Here is a 24,530-nt window from a genome sequence, read left to right as displayed (position 1 = left end):
TACATTCAGTGACAGAAACAGAATGGGGAGAAAGAGAAGTTAGATTAGAAAGTCCTTCAGCCAGGGCTGTGGAGGGGAGGAGTTAGTTAACAACAGAAGAAGACTGCCATAGATAAAAAAACGCTTCTGATTGGAGTGTTTCCACCAAGACAAGACAGCAGTGCAAGGAAGTGAAGAAACAGTGAGACACTGAAATGAAAAAGATGGTCGGAGGACAGAAGATTAACCATGGGAGAGAGAGTGGAACAGGGAGGTGAGGAGAATGACGATGGGGTGAGGAGAGGGTGAGGAGATGAGGACGGGGCCGTGTATCCACCGCTCTGTGTGCCCAATGAACGCTTCCCCAATACTGCAGCTCTGTCTGACAGCTGACCAACAACGCTGAAGGATGCGTTTTTAAAAACAGTGCCGACATTTTTTTTTTTTTTTAAACAGAGAAGGGCGACATTGTACGAGTTCCAACCCATCTTTGCTATATAGGGACTTTTATCGTGTTTATGTTAACTATTTCTATACAGAAAGTTCATTCTATTACCACATATGACCGCCAAGCACTTCTGGACATCAGATCGTCAGTTACTAACCTCGATTTCAACTTGAAATACGACTTGAACTGTGTTTTTTCATAAATAACAACTGGTGTGCTGCTTCAAGTGTGACGGAAATCTTGAGCTAGAATACCTCATGGTAAACTGCAGACCCTTTTATCTACCAAGAGAGTTCTCATCTGTAATTATCACGGCAGTCTACATCCCGCCCCAAACCAACACCACTCAACGAACTGTATGGGGCCATAAACAAACAAGAACCCGCTCACCCAGAGGCAGCATTTCTTGTGGGTGGAGACTAACTCTTGAGAGACTTAAAACTGTCCTAGCTCACTTCTACCAACACGTCTCCTGCGCCAATAGGGGCGCAAAAACTCTAGACCACTTTTATTCTACCCACAGAAATGCATGCAAGGCTCTCCCTCGTCCTCCCTTCGGCAAATCTGACCATGACTCCATTGTCTTAGGTCTCTCTTTATGTAGTGTTGTGGTGTCTCTTGTCGTGGTGTGTTTTGTCTGAAAACATTACTTTTTTTATCCCAGCCCCCGTCCCTGCAGGAGGCCTTTTGCCTCTTGGTAGGCCGTCATTGTAAATAAGAATTTGTCCTTAACTGACTTGCCTAGTTAAATAAAGGTTAAATAAATAAAAAAATCGAATAAAACTCCTGCTTCCTGTTTACAAACAAAAGCTCAAAAAGGAAGTACCAGTGATGTGCTCAATACGGAAGTGGTCGGATGAAGCAGAAGCGAGGCTATAGGACTGTTTTGCTGGTACAGACTGGGATGTGTTCCGGGATTGATCCGATAACATTGAGTTTACCCCATCAGTCACAGGCTTCATCAATAAGTGCATAGACGGTGTCGTCCCCACAGTGACTACAAGAACGTATCCAAACCAAAAACCATGGATTACAGGCAAACATCCACGCTGGTCTAAAGGCTAGAGCAACCGCTTACAAGGAACGGGACACGTACGCTTTAAAAGAAAGCCCGCTATGACATCGAACATGCCAAAGGACAATATAGGAGGAAAGTGTCATCCCATTACGCCGGCACCAACGCTCTATATACTGGTACTTCCTGTGTATAGCTCCACATTGATCTGGTACTGGTACTTCCTGTATATAGCTCCACATTGATCTGGTACTGGTACTCCCTGTATATAGCTCCACATTGATCTGGTACTGGTACTCCCTGTATATAGCTCCACATTGATCTGGTACTGGTACTCCCTGTATATAGCTCCACATTGATCTGGTACTGGTACTTCCTGTATATAGCTCCACATTGATCTGGTACTGGTACTCCCTGTATATAGCTCGACATTGATCTGGTACTGGTACTCCCTGTATATAGCTCCACATTGATCTGGTACTGGTACTTCCTGTATATAGCTCCACATTGATCTGGTACTGGTACTTCCTGTATATAGCTCCACATTGATCTGGTACTGATACTTCCTGTATATAGCTCCACGTTGATCTGGTACTCCCTGTATATAGCTCCACATTGATCTGGTACTGGTACTTCCTGTATATAGCTCCACATTGATCTGGTACTGGTACTTCCTGTATATAGCTCCACATTGATCTGGTACTGGTACTTCCTGTATATAGCTCCACATTGATCTGGTACTGGTACTCCCTGTGTATAGCTCCACATTGATCTGGTACTGGTACTCCCTGTATATAGCTCCACATTGATCTGGTACTGGTACTCCCTGTATATAGCTCCACATTGATCTGGTACTGGTACTTCCTGTATATAGCTCCACATTGATCTGGTACTGGTACTTCCTGTGTATAGCTCCATTCTTGTGTATTTTATTTTATTCCTTGTGTTACTATTATAATTGTTAATTTTTTTACTCTGCAAGCGTTTCACGATTAAGTCTACACCAGTTGTATTCGGAACATGTGACAAATACAATTTGATTTGATTTATACAGTTGAAGTCGGAAGTTTACGTACACTTAGGTTGGAGTCATTAAAACTCGTTTTTCAACCACTCCACACATTTCTTGTTAACAAACTATAGTTTTGGCAAGTTGGTTAGGACATCTACTTTGTGCATGACACAAGTAATCTTTCCAACAATTGTTTACAGACAGATTATTTCACTTATAATTCACTGTATCACAATTCCAGTGGGTCAGAAGTTTACATACACTAAGTTGACTGTGCCTTTAAACAGCTTGGAAAATTCCAGAAAATGATGTCATGGCTTTAGAAGCTTCTGATAGGCTAATTGACATCATTTGAGTCAATTGGAGGTGTACCTGTGGATGTATTTCAAGGCCTACCTTCAAACTCAGTGCCTCTTTGCTTGACATCATGGGAAAATCAAATGAAATCAGCCAAGACCTCAGAAAAAGAACTGTAGACCTCCACAAGTCTGGTTCATCCTTGGGAGCAATTTCCAAACGCCTGAAGGTACCACATTCATCTGTACAAACAATAGTACGCAAGTATAAACACCATGGGACCACGCAGCCGTCATACCGCTCAGGAAGGAGACGCGTTCTGTCTCCTAGAGATGAACGTACTTTGGTGAAAGGCCGCTCAGCAAGGAAGAAGCCACTGCTCCAAAACCACCATAAAAAAGCCAGACTACGGTTTGCAACTGCACATGGGGACAAAGATCGTACTTTCTGGAGAAATGTCCTCTGGTCTGATGAAACAAAAATAGAACTGTTTGGCCATAATGACCATCATTATGTTTGGAGGAAAAAGGGGGTCGCTTGCAAGCCGAAGAACACCATCCCAACCGTGAAGCACAGGGGTGGCAGCATCATGCTGTGGGGGTACTTTGCTGCAGGAGGGACTGATGCACTTCACAAAATAGATGGCATCATGAGGAAGGAAAATTAGGTGGATATATTGAAGCAACATCAAGAAATCAGTCAGGAAGTTAAAGCTTGGTCGCAAATGGGTCTTCCAAATGGACAATGACCCCAAGCATACTTCCAAAGTTGTGGCAAAATAGCTTAAGGACAACAAAGTCAAGGTATTGGAGTGGCCATCACAAAGCCCTGACCTCAATCCTATTTGTGGCAGAACTGAAAAAGTGTGTGCGAGCAAGGAGGCCTACAAACCTGACTCAGTTACACCAGCTCTGTCAGGAGAAAAGGGCCAAAATTCACCCAACTTATTGTGGGAAGCTTGTGGAAGGTTACCCGAAACGTTTGACCCAAGTTAAACAATTTAAAGGCAATGCTACCAAATACTAATTGAGTGTATGTAAACTTCTGACCCACTGGGAATGTGATGAAATAAATAAAAGCTGAAATAAATCATTCTCTCTACTATTATTCTGACATTTCACATTCTTAAAATAAAGTGGTGATCCTAACTGACCTAAGACAGGTAATGTTTACTAGGATTAAAGGTCAGGAATTGTGAAAAACTGAGTTTAAATGTATTTGGCGAAGGTGTACGTAAACTTCTGACTTCAACGGTCTGTGCTGCTAGACAATAACCTAAAGGTCGCTAAGTCGAATCGCAGACAAGGTGAAAAATATGCCCATGTGCCCTTTAGCAAGGCATTTAACCATAATTGCCCCAGGGTCGCCGTTGATAATGGCTGACCCTGGCCGTGACCCCACTCTCCGAGGGTGGGATATGCAAAATAATAATATCAAATTCACACTTGTACATGTGTGAAATAGGACACATATAAGTGTGTGTGTGTGTGTGTGTGTGTGGGGGGCGAAGCGACAGAGACAACATATGACCATGGCTGCACGGGACAGGCCTCTCTGTGTTGTCTGTGGCTGACAGTGCGCATCCTGCATCGGACTATACAGTCATCAGCGAACCCACAAGCAGTGATGGAAGTCATCGGACGCGATGGACTAACTTAAGCAAACGTGTGTGCATCTGTCTCTCTGTCTGTGTGTGTGTCTCTGTGTGTGTGTGTGTGTGTGTGTGTGTCTCTCTGTCTGTGTGTGTGTCTCTCTGTCTGTGTGTGTGTCTCTCTGTCTGTGTGTGTGTCTCTCTGTGTGTGTGTGTGTGTGTGTGTCTGTCTCTCTGTCTCTGTCTGTGTGTGTGTCTCTGTGTGTGTGTGTGTGTGTGTGTGTCTCTCTGTCTGTGTGTGTGTCTCTCTGTGTGTGTGTGTGTCTCTGTGTGTGTCTCTGTGTGTGTGTGTGTGTGTGTCTGTCTGTCTGTGTGTGTGTCTCTCTGTGTGTGTGTGTCTGTCTGTCTGTCTGTGTCTCTCTGTGTGTGTGTGTGTGTGTCTGTCTCTCTGTCTGTGTGTGTGTCTCTGTGGGTGTGTGTGTGTGTGTCTCTGTGTGTGTGTGTGTGTGTGTGTGTGTGTGTGTGTGTGTGTGTGTGTGTGTGTGTGTGTGTCTCTCTGTGTGTGTGTGTCTGTCTGTCTGTCTGTGTCTCTCTGTGTGTGTGTGTGTGTGTCTGTCTCTCTGTCTGTGTGTGTGTCTCTGTGTGTGTGTGTGTGTGTCTCTGTGTGTGTGTGTGTGTGTGTGTGTGTGTCTGTCTCTACCTCCACAGCCAAGCTGTGGTCTGACATGGACACGCTGGTGTTGCGATGCCAGCAGACATGCATGGTGCTGTTGGCACGGTGATGGGTCTGCTTATCCAGAGAGTTACGGGACGACGACATGTCATCCTCTGACTCCTGCTCCAGAGAAACCTCATCCGACGACCCTGAGGAAGGAGGGATGGGGGGAGGGGTGCAGGGGTGGAGGGGTGGAGGGGCAGGGGTGGAGGGGTAGGGGTGGAGGGGCAGGGTGGAGGGGTAGAGGGGCAGGGGCGGAGGGGCAGGGGTGGAGGGGCAGGGGTAGAGGGGCAGGGTGGAGGGGTAGAGGGGCAGGGGTGGAGGGGCAGGGGTGGAGGGGCAGGGGTGGAGGGGCAGGGGTGGAGGGGCAGGGGTGGAGGGGCAGGGGTGGAGGGGCAGGGGTGGAGGGGTAGACGGGCAGGGGTGGAGGGGCAGGGTGGAGGGGCAGGGTGGAGGGCCAGGGTGGAGGGCCAGGGTGGAGGGCCAGGGTGGAGGGGCAGGGTGGAGGGGCAGGGTGGAGGGGCAGGGTGGAGGGGCAGGGTGGAGGGGCAGGGTGGAGGGGCAGGGTGGAGGGGCAGGGTGGAGGGGCAGGGTAGAGGGGCAGGGTGGAGGGGCAGGGTGGAGGGGTAGAGGGGCAGGGTGGAGGAGTAGAGGGGCAGGGGTGGAGGGGCGGAGGGGCAGGGGCGGAGGGGCAGGGGTGGAGGGGCAGAGGGGCGGAGGGGCAGGGGCGGAGGGGCAGGGTGGAGGGGCAGGGTGGAGGGGCAGGGTGGAGGGGCAGGGTGGAGGGGCAGGGTGGAGGGGCAGGGTGGAGAGTTGAGGGGCAGGGTGGAGAGTGGAGGGGCAGGGTGGAGAGTGGAGGGGCAGGGGGGAGGGGCAGGGGGGAGGGGCAGGGGGGAGGACGGGCGGCGTTAGCTACATCTAAAAGGGAGGGGTACAGTACATTTGTACAAAGTCCACCCAATAGGAGTCTGGCTCCAACAGTCCATGGGTACACCAGAATATCCACTGACACACATAAGCATACTCCACACATACAGTGGGGAGAACAAATATTTGATACACTGCCGATTTTGCAGGTTTTCCTACTTACAAAGCATGTAGAGGTCTGTAATTTTCCAGAAAATCACATTGTATGATTTTTAAGTAATTAATTTGGATTTTATTGCATGACATAAGTATTTGATCACCTACAAACCAGTAAGAATTCCGGCTCTCACAGACCTGTTAGTTTTTCCTTTAAGAAGCCCTCCTGTTCTCCACTCATTATCTGTATTAACTGCACCTGTTTGAACTAGTTACCTGTAAAAAAGACACTTGTCCACACACTCAATCAAACAGACTCCAACCTCTCCACAATGGCCAAGACCAGAGAGCTGTGTAAGGACATCAAGGATAAAATTGTAGACCTGCACAAGGCTGGGATGGGCTACAGGACAATAGGCAAGCAGCTTGGTGAGAAGGCAACAACTGTTGGCGCAATTATTAGAAAATGGAAGAAGTTCAAGATGACGGTCAATCACCCTCGGTCTGGGGCTCCATGCAAGATCTCACCTCGTGGGGCATCAATGATCATGAGGAAGGTGAGGGATCAGCCCAGAACTACACGGCAGGACCTGGTCAATGACCTGAAGAGAGCTGGGACCACAGTCTCAAAGAAAACCATTAGTAACACACTACGCCGTCATGGATTAAAATCCTGCAGCGCACACAAGGTCCCCCTGCTCAAGCCAGCGCATGTCCAGGCCCGTCTGAAGTTTGCCAATGACCATCTGGATGATCCAGAGGAGGAATGGGAGAAGGTCATGTGGTCCGATGAGACAAAAATATAGCTTTTTGGTCTGAACTCCACTCGCTGTGTTTGGAGGAAGAAGAAGGATGAGTACAACCCCAAGAACACCATCCCAACCGTGAAGCATGGAGGTGGAAACATCATTCTTTGAGGATGCTTTTCTGCAAAGGGGACAGGACGACTGCACCGTATTGAGGGGAGGATGGATGGGGCCATGTATCACGAGATCTTGGCCAACAACCTCCTTCCCTCAGTAAGAGCATTGAAGATGGGTCGTGGCTGGGTCTTCCAGCATGACAATGACCCGAAACACACAGCCAGGGCAACTAAGGAGTGGCTCCGTAAGAAGCATTTCAAGGTCCTGGAGTGGCCTAGCCAGTCTCCAGACCTGAACCCAATAGAAAATCTTTGGAGGGAGCTGAAAGTCCGTATTGCCCAGCGACAGCCCCGAAACCTGAAGGATCTGTATGGAGGAGTGGGCCAAAATCCCTGCTGCAGTGTGTGCAAACCTGGTCAAGACCTACAGGAAATGTATGATCTCTGTAATTGCAAACAAAGGTTTCTGTACCAAATATTAAGTTCTGCTTTTCTGATGTATCAAATACTTATGTCACGCAATAAAATGCAAATTAATTACTTAGAAATCATACAATGTGATTTTCTGGATGTGATTTACATGCTTTGTAAGTAGGAAAACCTGCAAAATCGGCAGTGTATCAAATACTTGTTCTCCCCACTATATGGTGGATTCAAACCCAGCTCACGAGGCTAGTAGGTTACACAACATCCAGCTCACGAGGCTAGTAGGTTAAACAACATCCAGCTCACGAGGCTAGTAGGTTAAACAACATCCAGCTCACGAGGCTAGTAGGTTACACAACATCCAGCTCACGAGGCTAGTAGGTTACACAACATCCAGCTCACGAGGCTAGTAGGTTACACAACATCCAGCTCACGAGGCTAGTAGGTTACACAACATCCAGCTCACGAGCCTAGTAGGTTACACAACATCCAGCTCACGAGGCTAGTAGGTTACACAACATCCAGCTCACGAGGCTAGTAGGTTAAACAACATCCAGCTCACGAGGCTAGTAGGTTAAACAACAAAAGGGGAAAAGACAGTATAAAAACATTATCACTATAAAACAACTTGCATGAAAAACAAAGCGGGATCTCATAGTGTAGGCTACATCTAGGTGCATGCATAAGTACTGTAGATCCTAACTATACACTATAGATAGAGGGGTAATCTATTACTTACTGTTGGAGCGATCACACAGCCCTGGGTCCAGGAAGAGGTCTGATTTCTCCTGAGACTTTTTGGCAATCTCTATCGCCATGTTGAGATCCTCTATCCACTTCCCCATCTCCACCTTCGAGCTACAATCACAAAAAGGGAGAATTTACAGATCAGCAGATGAAGTGAGCAAGGTGGGTTACGACTCAGGATTTGAACCGTGCCTGATTTCAAGTGAAACATAGGCACAACTCTGGCTCACTATTAAAAAATTAAGATTTAAAATGAGTCTTTAGATTAAAAGCATAACTTTTTACTTGATCTTTGACAGTTGTGTGACTACGTGAAACGCCTCTGTGTTTACCTGGCTGCCACCACAATGGTCCTCTGGACAGAGTAGATGGTGAAGCAGTGGGGGACGGACCACTCATTCTCACTCTCCTCCACCTAAAGGAAGAGACAGAGAGACCCAGTAAGATGGGGGATCAGCAAAGAAACGTTGGTCTTTGGCCCCTCCCACCAGCTCTAATGGGATTGGAGGAGAGCAGTTAGAGCTCTCCTGGGATTGGAGGAGAGCAGCAGGGGAAGGTGAGGCAAAACAGATCACAGGAAGGCCTGCCAAGAGCCTCTCGGTCTGGGGTGTCTACAGTGCATTCGGAAAGTTTTCAGACCCTCATGATTTTTTTCCACATTTTGTTACTTTATAGCCTTATTCTAAAATGGATTAAATTGTTTTTCCCCCCTCAATCTACACATAATACCCCATAATGACAAAGCAAAAACTTTTTTAGAAATGTTTGCAAATGTATTATATAAAAAAAATGTTTTATATATATATATATATATATATTATTTACATAAGTATTCAGACCCTTTACTCAGTACTTTGTTGAAGCACCTTTGGCAGCGATTACAGCCTTGAGTCTTCTTGGGTATGACGCTACAAGTTTAGCACACCTGTATTTGGGGAGATTCTCCCATTCTTCTCCGCAGATCCTCTCAAGCTATGTCAGGTTGGATGGGGAGCGTCGCTGCACAGCTATTTTCAGGTCTCTTCAGAGATGTTGGATCGGGTTCAAGTCCAGGCTGTCTGGGTCACTCAAGGACATTCAGAGACTTGTCCCAAAGCCACTTCTGCATTGCCTTGGCTGTGTGCTTAGGGTCATTGTCCTGTTGAAAGGTGAACCATCTCCCCAGTCTGAGGTCCTGAGCGCTCTGGAGCAGGTTTTCATCAAGGATCTCTCTGTACTTTGCTCCGTTCATCTTTCCCTCGATCCTGACTAGTCTCCCAGTCCCTGCCGCTGAAAAACATCCCCACAGCATGATGCTCCCACCACCATGCTTCACCGTAGGGATGGTGCCAGGTTTCCTCCAGACGTGACGCTTGGCATTCAGGCCAAAGAGTTCAATCTTGGTTTCATCAGACCAGAGAATCTAGTTTCTCATGGTCTGAGAGTCCTTTAGGTGCCTTTTGGCAAACTCCAAGCGGGCTGTCATGTGCCTTTTACTGAGGAGTGGCTTCCGTCTGGCCACTCTACCATAAAGGCCTGATTGGTGGAGTGCTGATGAGATGGTTGTCCTTCTGGAAGGTTCTCCCATCTCCACAGAGGAACTCTGGAGCTCTGTCAGAGTGCCCATCGGGTTCTTGGTCACCTCCCTGACCAAGGCCCTTCTCCCCCGATTGCTCAGTTTGGCTGGGCAGCCAGCTCTAGGAAGAGTCTTGGTGGTTCCAAACTTTTTCCATTTAAGAATGGAGGCCACTGTGCTCTTGGGGACCTTCAATGCTGCATACACATATCTGTGCCTCGACACAATCCTATCTCGGAGCTCTACGGACAATTCCTTCGACCTCATGGCTTGGTTTTTGCTCTGACATGCACACTGTCAACGGTGGGACCTTATATAGACAGGTGTGTACCTTTTCAAATCATGTCCAATCAATTGAATTGACCACAGATGGACTCCAATCAAGTTGTAGAAAGATCTAAAGGATGATCAATGGAAACAGGATGCACCGAAGCTCAATTTCGAGTCTCATAGCAAAGGGTCTGAATACTTAAATAAAAGGTATCTGTTTTTTATATTTAATATATTAGCCAAAATTTATAAAAACCTGTTTTCACTTTGGAATTGTGGAAAATGTCAAGGGGTCTGAATACTTTCCCGAATGCGCTGTACATCCGTCTGGTCTGAGGTATTCACATCTGGCACTCTAAACCAACACAGCTTCTTTCTCCCTTTTCCCATCCAATCACAGATGTCTCGTCAGAGCCCACATCCAAGCGTTGTATTGTCTACACAAGCACGGGAGAGGGAGCAGGGCTGCGTGTCCTAGCTGACAGAGCCCAGAGTACTCACCGGAGCATCCAAAACTATCAGCTGCGTCAGAAGTGAAGAAGCAGAGACGCAGGTTAGACCCAAGCAGGGACCTCGAGGTCGTCTCACTGACAAACGAACTTCACCCCAGCCAAACCCCCACCCTTAACCAAACTTCCAACACAACGCTATTCTTTATTATGGAATGCAATGGAAACACGTCTCCTTGACCTGGTCTAACGTTCCAACCCCCCCCCCCCCCCCCCCTCCCCTCCTTCTTTAGCAGTGACTTCTCTCCCTCAGTTTCCTGTCTGACTCTTGCTAAAAACACTCATCATTCAACAAGTGTTTGAGCCAGAAAACTGAACTATCGTGACAGCTGAGAGATGTTGATATAAAACCTTTCAGTAACTTGGGGCTCGATTCAATCCGTAGCGTGGAAGATCTGCGTTGTAGCGCGGTTGACATTTAAAGGTCATTTCCGATTGAGCCGACATATGCAGCGTTTTTACCGTGAATGCAGTCTCCGCGAACGCGGTAACATTGCCTTTAAATGTCGATCGCGCTAGAACGCAGATCTTCCGCACTACGGATTGAACGGAGCCCTCGTTCTCCTTGACAGTACAGAGTAGCCCATGCAGGGTGATGTTTTCTGAAATGTCCCTTTTGTCACCATGGGACGACTTGCTGAATCAAATAGTTGCACATATACATGAGTAGTAATTTTGTGAAAGTTACTAGAATTTTGCAACCCTAGTAAACATTAAACCGTAATTCCCCATTATGAAGAGGAGTCTTTTATTAGGAGCAGTTGCCACGGCTACGTCAGGTTACCGCAGCTACGTCAGGTTACCGCAGCTACGTCAGGTTACCGCAGCTACGTCAGGTTACCGCGGCTACGTCAGGTTACCGCGGCTACGTCAGGTTACCGCGGCTACGTCAGGTTACCGCGGCTACGTCAGGTTACCGCGGCTAGGTCAGGTTACCACGGCTAGGTCAGGTTACCACAGCTAGGTCAGGTTGTTACCGCTAGGTCAGAGCCAGATTAACCACAAAGAGGTCACGGCTAACAGGGTAAAGGTCAGGGGTCAACACAGGGCAGGCAGCTTATACTCACGATCATGCCGTGCAGAGGCAGCTGCCCATGGACCTTGAACTGGTTGGTGGCTGTCACTCCTTTACTGGTGTATAGCAGCTGGTCAGAGAACTGAGAGGGAAGACAGTATATAGACCATGAGATACACCAGAAAAACAAACCGTTGTCATTCTAATTAGGGTTGTCATGACACCAGTAACCTAATGTAGCAGGCATAACATAAACACCTGAAACTAGATTCCATACAAAAACTGTTGGGGGGAGGTTCTCTTCTGCACCCTTCAACCAATCCAGTAAATGTGGAGGAGGAGTTGACATGGAGTGTCGCCTTGGCCGTGTTCGAGAGCGTCAAATCCATGATGCATTGTGGGTAAATGGTGACTGACTGATCTACAAATAATAAAATGGAGTCATTATTTTTGATAAAAGGTGATTTGTAGATCAGTCAGTCGGCAGTCGCCTGCACCGTCGGCTGTAATGTCGAACAAGCCCCTTGTTAAACGTCCAGAAACATCAGAAGTCATCCAGTTGTTGTGGACTCGGCAGAGGTTACGATACCAGTATGGCGATAACGCGATACCTGATTTTCCGCGGCAGAAAAGAAAAGCAGACTAAAAACTCTGGTCCTTATAAATGGGACTCTGGGCGTCACCATAAGGCCGTTTTCCTCAAGAAATGTTTCCTTTCCTTTCTTACCTCCTAGTATGGCGATACCGGTACCGTGACAACACTAATCCTAATAGTCTATACTGAGGGATCACCAACTGGCATGAAACATTACATATCTGAAAACTGAGAGGAAAGATACACATCAATATATTTAACCTTTATTTGTACAGGTTTGTCTCATTGAGATACCTCTACTGGTGTAGAACAGTGTAGATGAAGTCTCTCTGGATAAGAGCCTGCTAAATGACTAATGTAAATAATACAGGAGACAATCAGAGAGGAGATTCATCTCTCGTTGTCTGAACGATACTGATCGTTTTCTCAGCTTGTATAAAGATAGAAATCCAAAACGAAGGGATTGTTGAAACGGAAACACCATTACTCACCAGGAAAAACATCCTTTGCTGCAGCCCTTTTTTGGTCAGCTTGTAAAGACAGCCCTCTCGAATGAACTCCTGAGAACCAGAAAAGTAGCATTAGATATTGTTATTTTCCTACATCTACTGAATACTAGACTCACCCTGACCACATCTCAGTTATACTTTATTTGTGAGTGCTGGCCATCTTCTTCACAACAGTCAGATTACTCTAATCGCTACAGCACCCAAACACTCATTCATGCTACAGAACTTAGTAAGAGTTTGATTTAGTCAAGTCACTAAGTGTTCAAGTCTATCTCCTGGACCTGGTGCCCAGTCTCCCTCTAGGAGGTTCTAGACTCACCCTACCGGGTGCAGTGAGGTTCTAGACTCACCCTGCCGGGTGCAGTGAGGTTCTCGATGCCAATCAGGTCTCTCTGGAGCTCAGACAGCTTCTGGAAGTTCTCCAGGCGGATCAAACTACTCTGGAGCTGAGTGGTCATTTCTGCCACCTCCTTCAGGGCCTCTGTAGACAGGGAAGGGGAGAGGGGTATATACAGGAGGATTAAGGATCCATACAGGAGGGTTCAGGATCGCTCTAAGGGACGTCCCACCCATCAGCCCCGTAGCATTCTCACCTCTGCAGTTGTTGTGGTCGGCGTGGTCTGGGGCGTAGTGTTTACACAGTCTCTCCAGGATCAGTTTGTAGTGCATGAGGCGTTGGATGGGCTTCAGGAGGAACGTGTTCAGAGGCAGGTAACACACCTTCTGAAGCTCAAACTCCTTATAGACCGTCTCCAGCTTCTTCAGACGCTTGGTGGCCTTCTCCAGCTCGGTCAGCACCTCGTCGTGTTTCTGCAGGTAGCTGGTGAACTCCTGAGGAGAGAACTACAAGCTCAAGCCGGGATCCCTTTATAAAACACAGTAATGGTCTGAGTCGTGTGGACACCGCGTTAAAAAAAAATCACTTCCATCCCCCTTTTCCAACTTAATGCAAAACAGACGCAGTACTAAGCTTACGCATGACAGTGGAATTAAGACGGTTTACCCCGGTCACACAGCCCCTCATCTGACTATAAGCGTGTAGTAGTAACCTGTCCGGTCTCACCTTGAGAGTACACATGTTCCTCAGCATGACGTCTCCAATCCGCTGGTAGTCTCCCTTCACATGAGCATTAGAGCGCCCCTCCCTGGTGACACAACCAAAATACTTCTGACTACATACTGTAGCTTTGACAGTAAAAAAGACCGCAGTAAAAAAAAAAAAGTCTCAATTTTTTAAAATTAAATTCAAATAAATAGGATTGAGGCCGTCCTCTTCTCTTTGACAGTAAGGCTCAGAACATAGATCTTCTCATGTGATAAGATTACCGCAGCATTAGGTGTAATGTTTTGAATATGTAGATTACCACAGCATTAGTGTAATGTTTTGAATATGTAGATTACCACAGCATTAGTGTAATGTTTTGAATATGTAGATTACCACAGCATTAGTGTAATGTTTTGAATATGTAGATTACCGCAGCATTAGGTGTAATGTTTTGAATATGTAGATTACCGCAGCATTAGTGTAATGTTTTGAATATGTAGATTACCACAGCATTAGTGTAATGTTTTGAATATGTAGATTACCACAGCATTAGGTGTAATGTTTTGAATATGTAGATTACCGCAGCATTAGTGTAATGTTTTGTATATGTAGACAAAATGTGAGGAGAGCAGCACTGACCATAAAGCTAGTCTCTGGTCTATCTCCTTGAGGAATCCCCGGTGGAACTCGTAAATGGGGTCGATGTTGGAGAACAGCAGAGTCATCAGACCCTCTGGCATAGCATTCTCTTTGATCACAGCACTGCGGAACCACTGACGGGAGAGAGAGAGAGAGAAAAGGGGCCACACAGATTTTAGCACTAGAACACAAAGCCTGGTCCCAGACCAGTTTGTGCTGTGTTGCCTATTCTTACAATTAAATGTTTTACATTTTAGTCATTTAGCAGACGCTCTTATCCAGAGCGACTTACAGTTAGTGAGTGCATACATTATTTTGGGAATTGAACCCACAACCCTGGCGTTGCAAACGCCATGCTCTACCAACTGAGCTACATCCCCGCCGGCCATTCCCTCCCCTACCCTGGACGACGCTGGGCCAATTGTGCGCCGCCCCATGGGTCTCCCGGTCGCGGCCGGCTACGACAGAGCCTTACGGCAAGACCGCAAACTGATCTGGGTTCCAGGTTATCGGATCAAAAAAATAAAAATATTGTACACAGCCACAGATGAGACACACACTGCATGAATCGCTCACCACTGTGATGACCTCTAGGTCTTTCAGGTAGGTCCTCTCTGTGGTTAAAATCTCTTTGGCAATGAAGTAGGCCTTATCGGTGGGATATCGCTGAGGAACGAGAACACCGGTCATGTCAACACTGGATACACACAGTATTCAGGCAATAAATCAAAAACAGCTTCATGGAAAATATAGCTCATAAAATATTAAAATAAAAGTGAATTTGGCCCTGATAAATTTCATGCGACATTACTGTGTGCAAATTGCAGGCTTTCATAGACCTATCAAAATAACGTTTATGGAACTCTGGAGAAGATTTATAATCTTTTTTATTTCTATATATATATATATATATATATATATATATATATATATATATATATATATATATATATATATTTTTTTTTTAATAGGAAAGGACAGTTTGTTACCTCTTACAATTATGATTGAACAAATCACCACGTAAAAAAAAAAAAAATCCACCTAAACAAATGTGATTGAACGACAGGTTGATTAAATGAATCAACTGACAGATCGATAGAGGCAGGCAGTGTACCTTCCTCCTGCCTTCCTCCTCCTCCTCCAGCCCGTTGGTGCCCACCTCAGTCAGGATGGGGCTCTGTAGTGGCGAGGGGGCCTGGCCCGCCCCCGGGAGACTCAGCGTAGACATCTGGAAGGAGGGGGACAGGCAGAAGGGAGAGCTCTTGGAGTTGAACGGGGAGAGCTGGGGGCTGTCCATAGAGGACCCTGGAGAGAGGAAGGCGTAACAAAAAAAAAGACACGTCAAACTACGAATTGCATTTCAAATGTGTCAAAGTCGACATTATTGAATTGAAATTCCATCTCTGCTGGCACTAGTACACCATGTACACAGAAGTATGTGGACACCCCTTCAAATTAGTGGATTCAGCTATTTTTCAGCCACACCCGTTACTGACAGGTGTATAAAAATAAAAAGATCGAGCACACAGCAATGCAATCTCCATAGACAAACATTGGCTCAGTGACTTTCAACGTGGCACCGTCATACGATGCCACCTTTCCAATAAGTCAGTTAGTCAAATTTCTGCCCTGCTAGAGCTGCCCCGGTCAACTAAGTGCTGTTGGAAACGTCTAGGAGCAACAACGGCTCAGTTGTGAAGTGGTAGGCCACACAAGCTCACAGAACTGGACCGCCGAGAGCTGAAGCGAGTAGCACGTATAAATTGTCTGTCCTCGGTTGCAACACTCACTACAGAGTTCCAAACTGCCTCTGGAAGCAACGTCAGCACAATAACTGTTCGTCGGGAGCTTCATGAAATGGGTTACCATGGCTGAGCAGTCGCACCCAAGCCTAAGATCACCATGCGCAATGCCAAGCGTCGGCGTAAAGCTCGCCGCCATTGGACTCTGGAGCAGTGTCGACGGGCAGGTGTCCACATACTTTTGGTCATGTAGTGTATCACTCCATATCAAACCCATGTACAAGACAGACAACACTCAGAGTACCACATAGTCTCTCCTCTGTTATCCCGAACAAAACATTTGTCTCTACACAAAGCATGAGTGAAAACGACACACCCTAACATGACATTAAAATAAGCCTCTATATTTCTAATGATTCCCGCAGGAGGGATGGATGGGTGCTTATGGGAACAGGAGGGACCTGCTCTATACATTACAAGCCTCTGCTTTGGAAAAAAGTGAGGGGAACATCCAGGCAACAACAAAAAAAAAATCACACAGGCCGCTTCATTCAGGGAAATAGATGTAGAACCATGGTTCAGGGATACATTTGTAGCCTATTTGTAAAAATATTTTTTGATTAAATATGCTAATAAAAGGTTATTATTGCTCATCCAAACTGCATTATCCCATTTCACAGAACCATAATGCAACAGGCTGTTAACTGTATGACAACTTCCTCTGTTCTTCAATAGAAACAAGCTGAAGAGTTCGTCAAACAAATCTTTCACGCTCTCACACACAGTCTCTCACACACACACTCTCGTTACAGTCCCAAATGCTCTCGCACTGACACCACACACACACACACACACACACACACGGTTTGACATGAAAAGGAGAGAGCGCAAGGTAAATAATCGGTCCCACATGTTTTCAGAGCTGCAGTCCCCTAGAATGATTTATCACCAGCTCTTATATGAAGCTGATTACATTAGAGAACTGACTGAAGCGGTTTCCCAAATGGCAGCCCTATTCCCTTTATAGTGCACTACTTTTACCAGAGCCCTATGAGCCCCAGTCAAAAGTAGTGCACCAAATACGGAATAGGGTGCCATTTGGGAAGCAGCCAGAGTCTGCTATGTGATAATTCCCTATTGGAGGAAGTGGGGAGAATAAAACTCCACACCAGTGAGACATTATAGGTTGTACTCTTCCTGACAGAGCCACAGAAAGTCACAGCTGTTCTCCCATTTCTCAAAAGAGAGAAACAGACCAGGAAGAAGAAACAGAAGGACAGACCAGGAAGAAGAGAGAAACAGACCAGGAAGAAGAGAGAAACAGACCAGGAAGAAGAGAGAAACAGACCAGGAAGAAGAGAGAAACAGACCAGGAAGAAGAAACAGAAGGACAGACCAGGAAGAAGAGAGAAACAGACCAGGAAGAAGAGAGAAACAGACCAGGAAGAAGAGAGAAACAGACCAGGAAGAAGAGAGAAACAGACCAGGAAGAAGAGAGAAACAGACCAGGAAGAAGAGATAAACAGACCAGGAAGAAGAAACAGAAGGACAGACCAGGAAGAAGAGAGAAACAGAAGGACAGACCAGGAAGGAGAGAGAAAAGAACAAGGTTCCTCTCCGACCTGGAAACCGTTCCCTGAGTCACGGCTCCGAACAGCCCGGGGACGGCCTGGCCTGGTAGACAGGCGGTGGTTTATAGTTTAACTGTTATAAAGCCCCATGGGGGACGACACAGGACGGGCGGAGACCGAGGGGATGGATAGATAGCACAGTCTGCAGTCTCTACACAGAAGGGGGAGAAAACGCAGTCTACAGCAGGGTTCTCCAACTGGCGGCCCGCGGTTGGTCGTATTTGGCACCCCCCCAAGTTTTCTGAGCAAGAAAAAAAAAAAAAAGTGTTTTATTTATTTTATTGTTGGACATAAATACTGTAAAAACACCAGGAACTCAGCTCCAAGTGATTTTAATTTAGGAAATCTGTTCAAGTATTCCCACATATAACAGAGACGTGATCGTATACAAATATAAGCAAGGTTTGAAATTATTGTTTTAGTCAGACATCTGTTTGGACTTCTTGCGGTCAACTTGCAGTCTACAAATTATTTGTAATTATGTTCCAGCCACTGAACGTCCACTGAAGAAAATTAAAAATCGGCCCGCGGCTGAATCTAGTTTATGATCCCTGGTCTACAGTCTCTCTACATAGGAGGGGGAGGAACATTCCAGTCTGTGGCCTCTTGTCTCTACACATGGATGGGGGAGGGGGAGGGGATGGACAGCCCAGTCACAGGAAGGGGGAGGGGATGGACAGCCCAGTCACAGGGAGGGAGAGAGGGGATGGACAGCCCAGTCACAGGAAGGGGGAGAGGGGATGGACAGCCCAGTCACATGAAGGGGGAGAGGGGATGGACAGCCCAGTCACAGGAAGGGGGAGAGGGGATGGACAGCCCAGTCACAGGAAGGGGGAGAGGGGATAGACAGCCCAGTCACAGGAAGGGGGAGAGGGGATGGACAGCCCAGTCACAGGAAGGGGGAGAGGGGATGGACAGCCCAGTCACAGGAAGGGGGAGAGGGGATGGACAGCCCAGTCACAGGGAGGGAGAGGGGATGGACAGCCCAGTCACAGGAAGGGGGAGAGGGGATGGACAGCCCAGTCACAGGAAGGGGGAGAGGGGATGGACAGCCCAGTCACAGGAAGGGGGACAGGGGATGGACAGCCCAGTCACAGGAAGGGGGAGAGGGGATGGACAGCCCAGTCACAGGGAGGGGGAGGGGATGGACAGCCCAGTCACAGGAAGGGGGAGGGGGGATGGACAGCCCAGTCACAGGAAGGGGGAGAGGGGATGGACAGCCCAGTCACAGGGAGGGAGAGAGGGGATGGACAGCCCAGTCACAGGGAGGGAGAGAGGGGATGGACAGCCCAGTCACAGGAAGGGGGAGAGGGGATGGACAGCCCAGTCACAGGGAAGGGGGAGGGGGGATGGACAGCCCAGTCACAGGGAGGGAGAGAGGGGATGGACAGCCCAGTCACAGGAAGGGGGAGAGGGGATGGACAGCCCAGTCACAGGAAGGGGGAGAGGGGATGGACAGCCCAGTCACAGGAAGGGGGAGGGGGGATGGACAGCCCAGTCACAGGGAGGGGGAGAGGGGATGGACAGCCCAGTCACAGGGAGGGAGAGGGGATGGACAGCCCAGTCACAGGAAGGGGGAGGGGGGATGGACAGCCCAGTCACAGGAAGGGGGAGGGGGGATGGACAGCCCAGTCACAGGAAGGGGGAGAGGGGATGGACAGCCCAGTCACAGGGAGGGAGAGAGGGGATGGACAGCCCAGTCACAGGAAGGGGGAGAGGGAATGGACAGCCCAGTCACAGGAAGGGGGAGAGGGAATGGACAGCCCAGTCACAGGAAGGGGGAGAGGGAATGGACAGCCCAGTCACAGGAAGGGGGAGGGGATGGACAGCCCAGTCACAGGAAGGGGGAGGGGATGGACAGCCCAGTCACAGGAAGGGGGAGGGGATGGACAGCCCAGTCACAGGAAGGGGGAGAGGGAATGGACAGCCCAGTCACAGGAAGGGGGAGAGGGGATGGACAGCCCAGTCACAGGAAGGGGGAGAGGGGATGGACAGCCCAGTCACGGGAAGGGGGACAGGGGATGGACAGCCCAGTCACGGGAAGGAGGGGTTTGCTTTGTGGAATGACTTGGCAGAGAGCCTGTCTAAACAGGGAGCGTGCGCGCACACAAAGGCTGTGGAATGTAGTATTTGAGGAGCACCCCAAGGGCTCTGTCAAAAGTAGTGCAGTATATAGGGAACTAGTCAAAAGTAGTGCACTATCTAGGGAATAGGGTGGCATTTGGGACACAGACTAGATTAAAATAAGGAACATGTGTTTGTATTCTAATTCTGAACAAAGCAGACAGCTCCTGTATTTTAAGCCTTAGATGAAGCCCTAATCCTAAACTACATGCACTGGCCAGGCACAGTGGTTATACAACACCATAGGAATGATAGTGGCATGTAAACATTAAGAACGTTAGCAATTTCCAAAAGGATATAGAATTGAAGATCAAATGTCTCCCCAACCTAGATACTGTTATTAAATGTATTTTTTGACCTAGTAACCAGAGGGACCTATTGAGATAGTTAGAGAAGTACAACACAAAGGATTACTGGACCAGGCAACCACTAGGTCTAAGCAGTTTGCCCCCCGAGTGTGAGAGTGTGGTTGGGATGAAAACCTCAGGTGCAGAGCCGGTTCACTGGAGGCGGCAGGTAGCTTTAGTGGTTAAGAGCGTTGTGCCAGTGACCGAAAGGTCGCTGGTTCTAATCCCCGAGCCGACTAGGTGAAAAATCTGCCGACGTGCCCTTGAGCAAGGCACTTAACCCTAATTGCTCCTGTAAGTCGCTCTGGATAAGAGCGTCTGCAAAAATGGCTAAAATGCAAACGTAAAAATGTCTAACTAGACACTGCTACAGTAGGAGGGTTCGGGGTAGACGCTGGAGGGTTCGGGGTAGACGCTGGAGGGTTCGGGGTAGACGCTGGAGGGTTCGGGGTAGACGCTGGAGGGTTCGGGGTAGACGCTGGAGGGTTCGGGGTAGACGCTGGAGGGTTCGGGGTAGACGCTGGAGGGTTCGGGGTAGACGCTGGAGGGTTTGAGGTAGGGTTAGGTGGAGCGAGGGCAAGGGGAATCGGTCCAGACGCCACTTCTAGCATTCCTCCTCCACTCCTGGACAAGGTGGAGCGTCAGCCAGTCAGTCTCCAATACTACGCAGCCGTACAGTTTCTTAGTGTGATGCATAGGCAGGTTTAGCTGTAGTTTATCAACAACAACAACAACAACAAAAAAGCCTGGGATATTATCCATCAGTTTAAAACAGTATAAAAAAATCAACACTTTTGGTCGGAACCATCTGTTTAAGCAATCGGTGTTTCAAATGTTCATTTTGACATGTACAATTTCCACTGAGAACATGAAAAAAATAAAAATAAGAATATCCAGTTGATGACTGTCAAAATTCAGTAGAGCATTATTCAAATTCCAAAGCCACAGAATTGATCACCAAAACCCCTTCTGCACGTTTCTCTGCTTCCTTGATTGAAAGTAATCAAGAAAATGTCTAAAAATGAATTTTAAGTCTGACATTTAAGGTACCCAAAAGTGATTACTTTATTCTTAAGAGGAAAAACATACAAACATAAGTACACTTTGTTTAAAAATCAGTAACCATACATGTTCATTAAGAAATGTGTGTTGCATTATTTGATGTCATTATATAAGCGGCAGTTGCAAGCTTCAGTATATTAAAAGCTAGATTAATAATTATCTTAGTTCATCATGCACTTGATTCTAGAGGTGGAGGTGAATCTGCAGGCACGAATCAAAGTTAAATGATCCAACAGAGGCCAACAACTGCAAGTCAGACATCTACGAGCGGAAATGCAAGGCTGTGTGGGTCTGTGCATTCTTGTGTGTTCTCTGGGTATTTGAACTTTGACCTAACCCCCTAGGAGGCTCAGGGGACTGCCGCTTTCCTCACTTGTGACGGTAGAGAGCGAGGCTCCGCAAGCACACTTCTAAGAACACTTCTGAGAAGGGGACATTAAAGTGTAGTTCTAGGAATTTGACCAAAATGACAATGAGAACAGCGTTGTAGCATTTTAGAGAGAGCAACTAAAGTAACAAGCTGAAATATGAGTTGGTTTTCTTGATCGCCAAGTAGTATAAAAAAAAAAAAAAAAACGTACCCCCTCCTCACCGCCCTTTTGACATTCATAAGCGCATGTAGAATACGCCCCCCACCCCCATTTTGACATTCATGTTGAAATCACTCAAATATACTCCCCCCCACCCCCACTTTTACATTCATAAGCGCATGTAGCAATCACTCAAATATACCCCCCAACCCCCATTTTGACATTCATGTAGAAAACACAAAAATATTTCAAACAGAATCTTAAAATTCACCCCTTAGCATCAGCGATCCATTATATGAATACATATGAACTGAATGAGTCAAATAATAAAGGCTTGAGGAATTGAGAGCAACATTAGTCAAAACAGTACTGCTGAAGGTCCATAGACTCCAGCTGGTTTTAAATCGCCGAGCCGACAAGGTGAAAAAAAAAAAAATTTCGACCAATGTGCCCTTGAGCAAAGCACTGAAGCCCAAGTCGCTCTGGATAGGAGCATCTGCTAAATGACTAAAAACGTAAATAACCTTCAGAGTGAGCAGACTCTACCTTGCTACAGAAGACAAATCCAAATAGATTCTGTTCTAAAAACGCACTGGAACAGAATAGTGTGCGTCGGTAGTACGCCTAGTCGGAGGCCTTCGGGCAGATTATAGCTAGCTGCTTCAAAATGACAGGAAATTAAAAAATGGAACTTGTGGAGTTTAGATCGTTATGAGGAGGAAATGACGTCATCAAAGTAGAGAAGCACGCCACTGACTATTTCAATGGCCGAGTCCCAAATGGTACCCTTTGTAGTGCGCACTACTATTGACCAGGGTCCATATTGCACTATGTAGGGAATAGGGTGCCATTTGGGACTCCAAGCCTATTTTGATTCAACAGGACTTTATGCACCATGGCACTTGGTCAATTGTTTCCCCACACTGTTCCCTACTGCGAACCAAATAGAAACCCCCAAACACATTTCTGAGGCTTGGATGTCAACACCACTGCTATGGACCACAACACGTCACTGGACTGGACCTACTAAAGGTCGTGGTTTATGGCTGCAGTTCATTCATCAAGTGATATTACAGAAGAAACATATAAATGAAAACGCTAAAGAAGAATCTCAAAAATGGCAGGTTATATAAAAGTGACAAGATGAAGGACCGAAGTGAGAAAAGTCCCTGTTGTTACTGCGGCTGTTGGGTTATTGTCTTGAAGTGCCTCCGATGCAGCTTCGGGAAGTGATTATAGACTGTGTGTAAAACCTCACGCAACATGTTTACAGTAAACAGATACAAGGAGTTTTTTAAATCCAGCTACATTTAAAAAAAAATCACCTCCAGCACAATGATATGGTGACATAGTACAACTTCATTAGATCATTTGTTAAGCGCTTCATTGGATTACCCATTGATTTTTTCACTGAAGGAATACAAAACCAGGTTTGAAGTATAAATGCTTCTTACTGTTTACTCGAGGGCTTCCATCTTAGCTTATAGTACACATTAGACATCTACAACAGCTTCTAATTTATTGGCATACTAGCTACTGTTATCATTGAAGCAGAAACTTCATATGTTTGTTACATGGGTGTGTTAAAAGTACATTCACGTTGTTGGATGTGGTGTGTATAACAGTATAACACACTGCCTACATTCTTTAAACTGAAATCTACACAGACTCCAAATCTACCCCGACTCCAAATCTACCCCGACTCCAAATCTACCCCGACTCCAAATCTACCCCGACTCCAAATCTACCCCGACTCCAAATCTACCCCGACTCCAAATCTACCCCGACTCCAATCTAAAAATGTGCTGGTGTGTCTTGTTTCATTCATGTCATGCACAGAAAAATGTGACGCCTACATCTTTTCTTAATAAAATCTCAACATGACTTGAAACCTCTGAGATATAGCCTGATACTCCGCTAACCCGGTACCTAACATGAACCCCAGACGGAGATGAACCCCCAGACGGAGATGAACCCCAGACGGAGATGAACCCCAGACGGAGATGAACCCCAGACGGAGATGAACCCCAGACGGAGATGAACCCCAGACGGAGATGAACCCCAGACGGAGATGAACCCCAGACGGAGATGAACCCCAGACGGAGATGAACCCCAGACGGAGATGAACCCCCAGACGGAGATGAACCCCAGACGGAGATGAACCCCCAGACGGAGATGAACCCCAGACGGAGATGAACCCCAGACGGAGATGAACCCCAGACGGAGGCAGGGGCTGTGTCGTCACTCAGACAGATATGGCAACGGGACAGGAAAGTCAAGGTTATTACGGACCAGCAGATGTCTCAACGGAACAAAATCTTCAGCCTGATATAAAAAGGGCTCTGTAAGACGCAGATTGTAGTGCCTTTATTAGGAGGGCCTCTGGTCAAAAGTAGTGCACTATGTAGGGAACCAGGGTGTCATTTGGGACGCAGGCCAATGTTGAATTTCTAACTTTAGCAGCCGTCTGCTAAAGATCTGTACGTTTTAACAGTCCCCTATGCCTGTATAACCTCTTTCAGACAGAGAACACACTGGATATACTACTAGACTATGTTAGGCCAATGAAGGATTTACTGGACTACGTTTACACTGATGAAGGATCATCATTGATTTCGTTACTACCCCTGAGATCTGAGCGGTATGACACAAATATGAATTTTTGATTCACAAAAAAAGCATGTGACAATCACAGATCATTGCCTACTATTTTAATGTAAATTTAAGACATGTTTTTAAAAAATAAAATACTATTAGTTATGAAAAGTGCTATTAAAATAAAAAAATCTAATTTACCGTTAGGAGTGTTACATTTAGACTCGTCTTCAAGTCAAAGAGACGC

At 46.9% G+C, this 24,530-nt stretch overlaps 1 protein-coding gene across 1 annotated transcript in view; it reads right to left on the bottom strand.

Annotated features, from left to right (window-relative positions):
• Positions 1–24,530, bottom strand: part of LOC311130515 (FERM, ARHGEF and pleckstrin domain-containing protein 2-like) — an 84,727-nt gene that overhangs the window by 13,431 nt on the left and 46,766 nt on the right. Inside the window, exons 14-24 of the mRNA XM_084163274.1 lie at positions 15,367–15,557; positions 14,829–14,918; positions 14,253–14,386; positions 13,632–13,713; positions 13,162–13,399; positions 12,919–13,049; positions 12,551–12,619; positions 11,517–11,606; positions 8,448–8,530; positions 8,108–8,226; positions 5,043–5,206 (exon numbers count right to left, since the gene is read on the bottom strand). Of these exons, the coding sequence (XP_084019400.1) occupies positions 5,043–5,206; positions 8,108–8,226; positions 8,448–8,530; positions 11,517–11,606; positions 12,551–12,619; positions 12,919–13,049; positions 13,162–13,399; positions 13,632–13,713; positions 14,253–14,386; positions 14,829–14,918; positions 15,367–15,557 (1,391 nt within the window). The remainder of the gene's footprint in view (positions 1–5,042; positions 5,207–8,107; positions 8,227–8,447; positions 8,531–11,516; positions 11,607–12,550; positions 12,620–12,918; positions 13,050–13,161; positions 13,400–13,631; positions 13,714–14,252; positions 14,387–14,828; positions 14,919–15,366; positions 15,558–24,530) is intronic.

Source organism: Coregonus lavaretus, assembly GCF_964263955.1.
Source record: "Coregonus lavaretus genome assembly, chromosome: 6".
NCBI classification, from domain to species: domain Eukaryota; kingdom Metazoa; phylum Chordata; class Actinopteri; order Salmoniformes; family Salmonidae; genus Coregonus; species Coregonus lavaretus.
This window is presented reverse-complemented; position numbering and strand designations above follow the sequence as displayed.